General features: G+C 37.3%; 1 protein-coding gene across 1 annotated transcript in view; it reads left to right on the forward strand.

The window, feature by feature from the left end:
• LOC140234810 (serine/threonine-protein phosphatase with EF-hands 2-like) overlaps positions 1-12,868 on the forward strand; it is a 45,875-nt gene that overhangs the window by 6,799 nt on the left and 26,208 nt on the right. Inside the window, exon 3 of the mRNA XM_072314848.1 lies at positions 11,575-11,659. Coding sequence (XP_072170949.1) covers positions 11,575-11,659 — 85 coding nt within the window. The remainder of the gene's footprint in view (positions 1-11,574; positions 11,660-12,868) is intronic.

The following is a 12,868-nucleotide window of genomic DNA, read 5'->3' on the forward strand; positions in this document are numbered from 1 at the left end:
GGGAGTTCAGGCTACGCGTATGTGAGGTTTGCATGCGCGCACTAAAGCGTGTGCTCTAGTTTCTGCTAGGGCGAGGCGCGCCCTGCAGCTGAGGGTTTATGAGGTAACAAAGGCTTCTATATTGGGAAATCGGGCGACTTTCAGCACAAAATGCTATAAAGTATGTATGGGTGGAAATCACTGATGTCTCTGTGGAAGAACAAGATCAGTGGTGGAAATTAGCTGCATGCTTGGCGGAGGTCTGCGCTCTCAGAGTGCTTCTCTAGTTCATATAGTACCTATTCAATAAAGGTTGTTCCTGACTAAGCAGAAAGCCCACCCATATCTTTCCTGACATAGCAACAAATGAGAGATACATATCAGATTCAGATTATTCAATATTTGTAGGAGGAAATGGATGGAAGCCTTTTATTTTTCTTGAGTTATTTTGGAAACAAACAAACCATCCCTGATGTAAACATAACCTTCTTCCTTGGCTGAGGTAAAAATAGCACTGCCTTCGATTCTCATAGATTTACCTTGTGCACACCGTCAGAAATGCCTATTTCTATTTCATAGGTGAATCTGCTCGGTTGCCCACTTTCTCCCCTTTTTGTAACCTTCCCTGGGATCAAGGAGGTCCTAGGCTATATATAAAGATGTATTGTGCATCAAACTTCTGCGATCGTTAACCTGTCCATGACGGTGAATGATGAGTGAAAACAGTATTATTCTATGAGAAAGCAGAGAAGGACAGCTGTAGCATGGAGGCTCCATCACTCTCCACAAAGATTTGTTTGTATCTGGCTGTGTGACCTCAGAGTAACATTCACTGATACTCAATCAAATCTCCCCCAGCTGCATTTAATGCAATGAAATCATCCTATGAGACTAGTTGTCCCATATTGCCTCTGCCAAGGAAGGAGAAGGTTAAGTGATCATCGGGCATTGGTTTGTCTGTAGGCACAATAACTCAAAAAGTTGAGAACGGATTTGCATTAAACTTGCAGGAAAAGTCGATAATGACACAAGGAACAGATGATTAAATTTTGGTAATGATTTGGGAATTTTTATGGATTTTTGAAGGATTTCCTTATCTTTTGGCATATAAGGTGAATGATCTTGGGAGCTCTAGCTGCGTGTACGGGAGGTTTACATACGTATGTACGCGCACCAGAGCGCTTGCTCTACTCGGGCAAGGCGCTGCACAGGGAAGCTGATGACGCAACAGAAGGCTATTATATTGGGAAATTTTGTGTGTGTATGGGTGGAAACGACTTGTTAGCTTGGCAGAGGCTGGTGCTCTCCATGTGCTTTTCTACTTTTGTTAGAGTGCTTCAAGCGTCTCCAAGCTGCCCAAGTGTGCAGCACACTGTATTTGTCATGTGATTAATTAGATTTTGGGAGACAGTGAATAGGATGGAAGATGGTAGTTTGAGGGAGATATGTGCCCTTTTTTAATGACCCAATTGATTTCAGGTTATAGCCTAAGTGTCATGTTGCATCCACCCCCCCCCCCCCCCCCCCCCCCCCCGCTTATAAAGTGTGCTTCTGTTACTCAGAAGTGTTAGCTCCTAAGTAGAATCAGCCAAGTTGCAAAATGGTAACAAAAAATTTAGTAAAACTCCTGCTCGTGGCTTAAATGCTTTTAATGAGCATCATCCTGCCCTTGCCCGGTCTAATAGCTGGGGAAGCAAGCTATTACTTGATTGCTGCAAGTGTTGCCTAGTTATACGAGAAACGTGACGAAACAAAAGGCGCAACTCCACTTTCCTTCAGCATTCATATTCTCCACTTGGTTTGTCCTATCACTGGTGTTTGTTTCCGTGGCAACGGCATTCCCTCCAGGCAGTACCTTGTGACAATGACACACACACTGCCGTGTAGATTCCAGCATGAGGGACAGAAAGTATGATGGTTAAAGCCTCTGTTTACCTTTGGGAGCAGTGATAAGAAATGTTTGAGTTATTATATTTGATTGTATAGTTTAGTTGTATCACAAAACATCCTGCCATATAAAAATTTTGCAATAAAGTCACAAATATAAGGAGATATCACTTTTTCCCAGTAAACTATAACTGTAGACAGTTATTCTAGAAACAGTTTAATAAAACTACTGTTCACATTTTGTATATTTAGCAATACTTAACATTGATTATACCGATTAGCATTTTTACATTGGTTGTTTCTATCCATAACTCACATTTTAGAACTATTTTGAAGCAATAAAGCTGTATTTCTTTTTCATCTGCCATGGGCTTTAAGCCAGTAAGCCAGGAAGGAACCAGATTGTGGGAATGAAGTGGGGTAGTATCAAGAGGGTTCCCTTTCAATTTGTCACAATTTATCTGCTGCTCTCCAAGATTCTGTTTTCTGATTAGAAATTAGTTGCACCTGTTGGAGACTACTCAAGTATATATACATTGCATGTTTGTGTTTTGTGTCATGTGTTATTGAAAAAAAAAATGACCTCAACAAAACCTTTGTTCTCCATTTGGCATGAAATGTTAATGATTTTTCCTTTTATGTTGAAGATGGTAAATGTGTTTAAAGTACGGAACAACAGAAACAACAGCAACAACAACAATAACAAAGAAAATTGAAGGAAATAAAAGTTGGGGTGGGGACTATTTTTCCCATTCTTAGCCAATACTCATGAACTGGCTTCATTGCTAATTCGGAAGAAGTAAGGAAGAAATTTGAATTTTGATAATGAGTATTTTGAATAAAGAGAAAATCAAATGTGGGTGCCAGCAGTCAACTGTAGAAGCTTGGATGGTTTATCAATTCATCCACACCAACCAGTCATGGTTGATGGAAAGCTGTGTTTTTTTTTTTCTTTACGTTGCTATGATCTTCAGTAGATGTCGACTTATTGATAGTTATATACACACAAAGTCAAATGAACTGCATTTGTATGCATACATACATACCTACATGCCATTACATTATCACAGACATTTATACGCACACAAATACACTTCATATATGCATACTATATGCAAAGTTTGAATGCAGAACAGATATCCATCTTCATCAATTGGAGATATTTGATATCTGAAAAAAAAAAAGCGGGTTAAAAAATTGAAAATGACATTAATCTGATATTGCACTAATACTCTTCATGATGTATAGCAATAAAGCATGCAATTGAATGGGATATGAAAATATTAAGGAGACACAATTTGTCTCCCTATAGGGTCGTGTGTCTCCTTAATAAAGTAATTATAAACAATATTGTCTCCGTAAAGTATAGGATCTATAGAGATATGTATTATGTATACATATAAAACTATGTTTGTGTGTGTATTTGCACATGCACAAAGGCAACCAGAGGAAAGCGGATGTGGGGGGGGGGGGATGGGAGTTTTGCTAAATCAACCTCCTGTTCCGAAAACAGCCAACTTGAATAGACATCTCAAGCATTTTTTCCTTTTTTTTAAACTGGAATATCGGAACACAGCTGTCGTGAATGGACTCTTGTCCACTTTTTTTTATGTCTGAATCATGCTATTACTGTAACAGCACCTGAGCATAATTTAGCAAAATATTCCTTCAGAAGAAAAATGAAAGATGTGCATTCACCAGTCATTCTCAAGAATATTGTGCTATCTAGGTTGTGAATTGCTGGCCCTCGAATGAATAGACTATGGTGAATACTAGAGCTTTAATCTTCAAACAGCCAGGCATTTTCAACAAAGAGAAAGAGAAGGAGAAGAAAGAATTGGTGTATATGAACAGAGAAACATTTCTGCTGTGACCACCACCACTTTGCTGTGAAGAATGGCATACTACTTCTGTTTTTGAATGGAAGAATTTCACTTCCTATATTTGCTACTCCAGAATGTGATGATATTGTTCCAGGTAAGGGAGGGAATATATATATTTTTTTAATCAAGTAAGAGCATGAGAGCTAATTTTGTTCTCCAGCAGCCAAGATGGAAGATGATAAGATTAAGTTACAATGTATTCAATCCCTCTTGTTATTCCCTTGAAAGCTGGTACCTACAGCAGTGCTAAACTCATTTGTACGTATTTTCTCTCTCTTTTTGTTCTTTGTTTTTGAGGCTGCCATGAACTTACTGTGGCAGACTCCTGCATTTTTTCTCTCTCTGAAACCTTAATTAATCGTATCGTTGCCTTTTTTACCCACGCCTATGAAAATCGGCAGGGGGAGGTATGTAAAGGGTTCTGTATGTTTGTTTGTTTTCTTGTTTGTTTGTTTGTGTACAAGATAACAAAAGAACGGATGAACAGATTTGCATCAAATGTTATGGGAATGTTTGGATAGTGACAGGAAAGAATCGATTAGATATTGGTGATAATCGGTTGACCCCTGCAAATTCTGTGTGACCTTGTAGTTTTGACCCCGTAGTAAAGTGACCACTCCAAACATTTTCCCGTTTCTTACTTCGCGAGTTTTCACTACCATACGAAAACAGAACTCCCAGACGACGAACTTCGCTGCTCAAATGTTCATAAGAATTCTGAAATTCACGTTTATTTGAGGGACTTATCCTTCTGAATTTGTAAAAATTTTGTGAAAGTTCACTTTCCGTCATCACAAAATGGCCCGTATTTTGTGATTTTTCATATTAATATTGATTCTTTTTTTCCTTGGAGGAACATTCCTCGATCACAGAAAAATTTTGCTCGGTCCCAGTCATACTGCACGATAGGCGCGTTCAAAGTCAATGTGTGTTCAGGGCAGCTTAAAATGCGCCGCGCACTACCCTGCTGGCGCAAAATTGCATCGGGGACGTTGCGGCGCTCGTTGGTGACCGAATACTTGTGCAGTTGACACTTGCATTCAACCCTTGTACATTGAATCACTGCATCGGCACGTATGGAAATGTTGTTTTTCTTTTGCGTTTTTGCGGATACCATCACACCTCTCAGCTTGCGATAAGCAAAATATCCCGCAAGAAAATGGCGTATTTCTCGATTTTTAGCACTTTTTCGGCAACCCGCACTCTTAAAACTGGGTTTAATTTGCGCACGCTTTGGAAAAGTCTGATGATTCTGCAATTTTGACGGTGGAATTTGGGTTTTTCGATGGATTTTTGGAGGGGACTGTAAAGGACTTTCCTGTTGTGAATGAGTGTGCCAGTATATGAAATGATGTGATTTGCGTGTGTTGTGATGGTAGAACTCACTGGCTGGTGATCAGTGAGTGATAAGTGACCAAATTCCGGTAGGTGACCGAATACTGGTGGTAGGCTTACCCCCTACTCTGTAGCGCCGCTAAGGCATGGGTCTGCCGCCTTTGACAGCCCCTCTAGTTTTTATTTCATTACTTTTGTTCAAATATTTTGAAACTTATTTTTGTTCAATACAAATTGCATATTTATTTTATTTATTTCATTTCAAATACTTTCGCACATTTCGCACAACAAGATACTTGCGCAAAAATAAAAGCACGCAAATATTTTTGCATGCCATATGTTCCAGTAGTTGATGTCCTGATTTGGCGGAATCAAAAACACACCAAATCCATCTTACCTGGCGGAGTGCAAAGATTACTCTCACAAAAATATCCACTTTTACCCTATATGCATTATTATCTATGTGTGGTTTTCACAGAAAAATGCAGAAATAAAAAGGAAATCGCATTGGAACTGAAATTGGAATAAGTTTGCACTTTGGAACATATGAGTAAGTCACTTCATAATTGGATAAGGGGATTGATTGCAATTATTGCAGTGCAGTAGGGACAAATTGGATAGTGCTAAAAGTCAGTATATGGTGATAGATTGAGTGTTTGTGATAGGTAGTTGTCCAACCCATGGTTGCTCGGCAGCCAAGTTCCATTATATGCCACCTGTCAATTGTCAGTGAAATTGTGTCATTGAACACATTTGGGTCACGTTAAAAGCTTAAAGGTCTTGTTTACCTTTTTGAGCAGTGATATAAAAAATGTTCAAGATATCATATTTGATGCATATGTGTAGGTCTGTTGTATCACAAAACATCCTACCATATAAAATTTTTGCAATAAAGCTTAAAATATAAGGAGATATCAGTATTTTTCTCAATAAATCATAACTGTAGACGGTTTAGTCTGGAAACATTTTTATTATAACTTTTGTTCACGTTTTGGGATTTAAGCAATATTAAACATCGATGATACATATTCAGATCTTTACCGTAGTTGTTTTTAACCCTAACTTACATTTTAGAACTATTTTTAAGCACTATTGCTGGGTTTTTGTTTCATCTGCAAATGGCAAATTATGCCTTTAACATGCATATATTGTATGCAATCAGAGAGTAGAGAGTAGAAAAAATGAATCAGACTTGACATTTCCTTGATATTTTGAGATTGGCAGACTTGTGCCCTCCATAGTGAACATGTGATTCAAAGGAGCAGATTTATAATAACTGTGACATATTTACAATGCAGTACATTCCATGATGTTTTTACCACATATATTTTCACTCAGTCTTTCATTGTGAGCAATTTTGTTTTGTTTTGTTTTTTCTTTTACCTTCCAATGCTCAGTGAGAAGTGAGTACACAACTTTTTTTTTTTTTTTTTTTTTTTTTTTTTTGGGGGGGGGGGGGGAATGCTAACTTAGAAATGCCAAACAAATATTTTAAAAAAGATTGCTGAGTTATCAATTATTTGAGTGGGATTTTGACTCACACTTAATACTTTGAAATAGGCAAGAAGAAATCTCCCGACAAACTTTCATGAAAATGGTATTTGTTCGTAACTCAGGATTACTAACTTGTTGATACAAAGATGGTTAAACTGATGATGTAAAATATCAATTTGGATTGCCTTGTGCATTGAGTGTACAATAGGGACTAGGAAACACACCTGTCGCCATTCATTTCGGAAATGCAAAATTTTGAGAATGTAGCTGTCACATTTCAACAAGCTTTTTCCAAGTAGATTACAGGATCTATCTTATTCACATTTCTGCTTTGTGTTATATAGGCCTCCCCTTAATGGAACAATGCTAAATTGAGCATTAGTCACTTGAAATACCCCCCCCCCCCCAAAAAAAAGCAACAACAAATATATTCTGATTAATCAATCCATTACCAAAGCAATATGGCTTCCGATCCCATGTTATGGCACTGCGGTCTCTAAGGTAGCATACGCGGTATATTTGGGGATAGAGCTCGGAATATATATTTGGGGACCTTAATAAATGAATGGCTATCGTTGCCATTGTGAGGTGTGTATAGCTAATTACATCCACATTACAGAGAACATAATCACTAGACCCTGGTGAGGACAATAATATCCCAACGTGTAATTAAGGGATAGATAGAGTGACAATGAAGGCTGAAGAGATAGTTAGAAACAGATAAGGAGAGAAATATAAGAAGGGGAGAAATATAGATAGATAGATAGATAGAAGTAGAGGAAAAAGGAGAGGAGAGATACAAATTTAGAGAAATAAAAATGATAAAAAAGAAAGAGAAAACAAGTAAAATAGAGTGGGATAGAGAGATAAAAGGAAAGGAGACAGGAAAGGGAAAAAGAAAAAGAAAGAGGGGAATATATAAAGAGAGAAAAAAAGAAAAGAGAAAGGATATATATATATATATATATATATATATATATATATATATATATATTTATATATATATATATATATATATATATTTATATATATACTTTATAAAGAAAGAGAGAGGGGGAGAGAAAGAAAGAAAGGGGAGCGAGAAACAAAACTAGGTAGTAGTAGGATTATCATTAAAAAGATCTAAGTAAGATATAGCTTGAATGCCAACTGGGAGTGTGATTTGTATTTTTGTAAGTAATATTTGAAAGAATGTAGGACAGTTAAAGAATTTCTGGCGACTGCATGTATCTCAATTATGCACGAATACTCATGCATGAATGGATGGTGTATCCATGCCGACATCTTGTTGCCACTCGAAGAGGCTTACTCTGTACAGCTTTTGGTACATGCATTTTTCATCAACATCAGCATTTGATTCCAGTTGCAGTTTACCATTGAATCCTACAGTAAGAATATTTAAGTTGACCTTGTATTCTAGGGGTGGATGAATGGAGGTACTATTCTTTGCTTATCAAAATCATTGCAAAATGCATGCATGGATAAAGATAAAGCAACAATACGATTTCGTGTTTGATATGAACCTGTAGTAATCACTGAGTATAGTTTTGATACGGAGCTCTTTCAATGTGAAATTTGTGGCAGAACGTGCCTGTATTCTTACAAATAAAGAGAACTGAGGGGGAAAAAAGAGAGGGTGGGGCAGAATCAGAGGGACTGTAGAAATTACACAAGATGCCTGAGAGAGAGAGTGACATTGTTAATTTCCAGAGAATCACAAATAACTTATTGCCTGTGCTCACCAAGTCCTTTGAAGGAGAGATGAAAACTAAAAAGGGGGACTCTAGAACTGACACTATAAATTGCGTGCACCTGAAGCTATTGTAACAAGGCTAGATGTTTAATATAAGCTGTAAACAAAAGTGTTACTGGGTTAGTCTTTGTATTAGTCTCCTAATTGCTTTTAATGTTTCAAATAAACATTACCAAGTTTAAAGACCCCTCTGGACTGCTGGTGATGTGAAGTTTACATCTTAATTTCCTCGGAGTCAAGGAAATGTCTCATATCCCATTTCAGCGCATGTTTTATTTTCCATTGTGATTTTTTTTTTATCCTCCCAGTTTGAGGTTTGACATTAAGAGCTGTTGTTGGGGATGTGTTCTTCCATCTCTATGGTGATCATGGGCAATGTTCTGTACATGTTCAGTCTCATTAATTAGCGTTCGCTCAGGTTGATGCAGCCCCTCTATATTCAGAAGTGGTGGAAAGGCATTCTTTCTTTCTCATTGTCAGTATGACACTGCATCCCTCTCTTCCCCCTTCCTGTATGTAATTATACTTGTCTTTCTTCTTGATATTCTCTGTATAGTGGAATAGCAGATGACATTTTCAGCAACAAAAGTAGAGAATACAAATGTGAGGTAGGAAAGTCGTAATAATCATACACTGATTGAGTTTTGATGTTTGTCTTTGATCATTTGCGTGGAGCAGATGCCATCATTCAAACATAATTTCAATTGATCCCGAAATCAGAACTGTGTCTGAAAATATTTAGTGAAAAGTTGTCAGCTATATAGTTGTGTGAATAGTTGTTGTTTTTCATGGCTAGCCAGTTATTTTCATAGATCTATGATGAGTTATATTTGACACCAAATCCTTTGTTTTCATGGTATAATTTTGTGGAATTTCTGGCAAATATTTGTAATTTTTGTTCTAAATGCCAAAAAGCTATTTTTTACCTATATATGTATTAAAAGGATGACTAAGCATTGCTTTCCATCTGGCAAAGGGCACACTTACTTTACTGATGGATAATATAATAGTAGCTCGGATAATTCCCCCCTCCCCCTTGAATTTTGACAACAATATCAAACCCACACCCTCAAAAGTGTGCATTTCTGTATGTTGAGATTGGGTGTGGAATGAATTAATCATTACTCTCTGTAGATTGTCCATACAGCAGATTGGAGGTTCCATCTGTCTGTTTTCCTAAATCAGACTGCATCATCCTTTTTCAAAATAATCAATACTTAACTTCATTTAGGGCAGTGCCTTCAAGAGAAATGAGAAAAAAAAAAAACCCACAACAATCCACTGAAGGCATGCATGGTTGACTTGGCAGTGATAAAAGGCAAGCGGTTGCCATGACAATCAAGTAAACAATGGATATCATCCTCGTACTAACTTGTGCAATTATATTGCTCGTTGACGTGAAAGGAATCTATTCATTGTCATTTACAACTCTCGTATTCCAGTGGATGGGAATAGAGGAAATTGTCTCTCTTCTCTCTCTCTCTCTCTCTCTCTCTCTCTCTCTCACGTTGTTTCTTTCTCAAGGGTAACCTTCTGATATCTTACTGACAGCCTTGCTGGAATCAAAAAGACGGATTCTGCCATTTTTTGTTTCAGGGATAGTTCAGGTTTGACATTTGGGCATCTCAATTCGAAAATGTCAACAGAACTTGGAAGTTGGAGCTTGGTATATGAGAGGAAATTATGAGTGAAGGTGGTTGTAAAAACTAGTTTGCAACTGCTACGGTAAAAGACGTGAGGAGACCAATTTTCATTATCACTCAATATCAGAAATTTTCAAACATGAAATGTCAGTGAATATGAAATGTATTCATGGCAGCTATGTGCTTATTATTTGTGTAGTTCATTATAAGACCGTGGTGTCAGCATTCAGTGTATAATTATCGGAAGACACTAAGTGTTGCGGACAGTGAGGGCCAAGGCCAGTCCATAAAGTCAAATCAAATTGAGTGAGATGACCCGCTTACCATACTTTAGGTTTGGCCATTTGTCCAGATGAGGATGAAAAAAATACAGATATGTGACCAGCCACGACAAAAGGATCCAAAAGTCGCTGATGGCTGAGCCGAGAAAATAGAGTTTGAAGTCAGATCATCAAAATCGGTCAAAACCATCAAATTTCTGTTTTTGGCATAATTTTGTAGTCCAATGTTTCGTCTATCATGTGCTGAATTTTCGAAGCTAAGTGATCAAAGGAAAGGTAAGAAATTAGCATTTTTCTGGGCCATGATTTTCTGACTTTCAAAGGAACAGAAACATGTCCAAAGATTTGGATTTAGCGGCCACAAATAGACTTCTCCACTAGCAACGAGAGAGAGTAATCTTATTGGTCAGTGTGTGGCATCCTGGTTACTGATTGGTTGTGCGTAGACTGCTGGCGCTAAGCTTGAGTGAACATTGCTGAGGTTGCTAGGAGCATACCTTCTATTGTCAAGAGGTGGAAACTGTCTTACCTCTCCTTGATCACGATTGCTGCGGAAGGAAAACTTTGAAGGCAGTTTTCTCGAAATGCTGATTTTCTAGACCACTCGACATGCTCTCATAAAATCATTGATATCTCCACAACACAGTACTTTTATGAGTCGTGTAATATATGAAATTAAAGTGGAAGAGTGCCTTGCTTTGACATTTGATGTTTTTAAATTTGCATGAGGAGATGCACTGTTTTCTGTTCTCTAGGTACAGTGCAGCTCAGAGTACTGTAAAGCATGATGTATTATTAATGCGGCATGAAATTTTTTGCAAAGTGGAGCTGACGCCCTTTTTTGTAGCAGGAAATTTTCAGAAATTGACACTGGCATTCAAAGCATATAATGCAGACAAGAAGTGCATTTTAATTTCGCCAACTATGGCTCTCGGGAAATTGGCAAAGTTGAAATGCACACAAACATTTTTTGGTTTTACAGAATGCGCACAGAGTACACTCACATATATTGAACATGTGGGACTAGTTTAAACACTAAACATTTCTGTCAAGAAATTATTAGTCTTACATTTTCTGCCCTATTGTGCTGGAGGAAGATATTTTGTGATGCTTAAATTATGTACTTTTGTTTTTGCTTAAACATGAAAATCTCTACATGTGCCACTGTACAATCCAAATTCCTCTGAAATGCTATGCAAGGTAACGAAATATAGCCCTTTGACTGACCAAAAACACACACACTGTATATTAGAGAAAGCAGCACTCTTCATGTGAGCATTTAAAAATAAGTTGTCTTTGTCTTTATTTCTTCTTCACAGTTGTATAATTTCTTCAACAGTCTGATGCAGACGGTTGGATCAGATGACAACAAGTCGAAGTACATTTTACAGAGCTCAAATGAAGGTTTGTGGACGATGGGAGGGGTGTGATTATTTTTATCTGTTTGTTCACCTACCTTGTGTGCTTGTATATGTATGTAAATGGTATGAAAAATGGCTTCAAACTTGAACCATTAAAGAAATCGGTGCCTGCCGTATACTTTGGACACACACAAAAACTGATGTCCTTAGTTTATAGTCAGCCTCAGTTACTCAAAGGTACTCTAGTAGTTCATATTGATTTTTTTTTTCTTTTCAAAATTTGGTTCACGTTTATTTTGCATTTGCTTGTATGTGTCTTTGTTTTTGAACAACTGTTGCAAGGTTTATAATGTCTTGTGGATTTTCCTAGCCACAAGCATCTGGCTAGGTAGATAAAAGAGTGTACTCTTTGGATGGGATTCAAGTTTGAAAGCCTGTGCAAGAATTTCTATTTTTATATCTGTGTGTGAAATGATACCACATGCTTGTTGAATGTTTCTGACCCTAACCCTCGTTGTCATAACGAGAGTAACTGTACCTGAATATCCTTGTATGTCGCAATGAATTAACAGGTTGTAAATGTGCTGACGTAACACTCTCTTCCACTTGTTCAAAAAGTCACCTCTCTTCCGCTATCGTTATGTCATTCATATACCTTCTTTGTTGATATACAACCTTTGAAATCAAATACAGTGACAGCAATCAATCAAGGTCTTGTTTGGAAATTTGCTATTTTGCTTTCTCAGCCCCATGTGTGCTATTTTGTGTCGTATTTCAAAAGAAAAGCCAGACAGGTTCTCATCCTTCAAGACAAACTTCATGTTACATACAAGACATTTTGTACTCATTTTAAGTTAACCACTATATGGTTACACATATAGGAATAGAATAATGGCATTTTTTTTTTGACAATGAGCTATTTATATGTCTTACTTGTGCATACATGTACCTTTTTTGATATGTTGAATTCTGTGGAGATTTCCATACTCCAGCTTCATCAAGTGAGTTACTTTCTTTTCAATTGGATCGGAAGCTGACTGCAAGATGTGTATATTAATTGTATGTGCCTTTTGATTGCCTGATTTTTCAACGTCCTCCTTTTTATGAATATGTGTTTTTATGCATTTCTTTCTTGCTAAACATTGCTAGATTTGCAAGGTGAGTGTACCTGTCTTGCTCTTATTTTAGGTGGAATGTTGGTATTTCACGTTAGGATATGTTCCCTTCACTCTCAGCCGTAGATTCGTTGTGT

Source organism: Diadema setosum, chromosome 11 (genome assembly GCF_964275005.1).
Source record: "Diadema setosum chromosome 11, eeDiaSeto1, whole genome shotgun sequence".
Taxonomy (NCBI): Eukaryota; Metazoa; Echinodermata; class Echinoidea; order Diadematoida; family Diadematidae; genus Diadema; species Diadema setosum.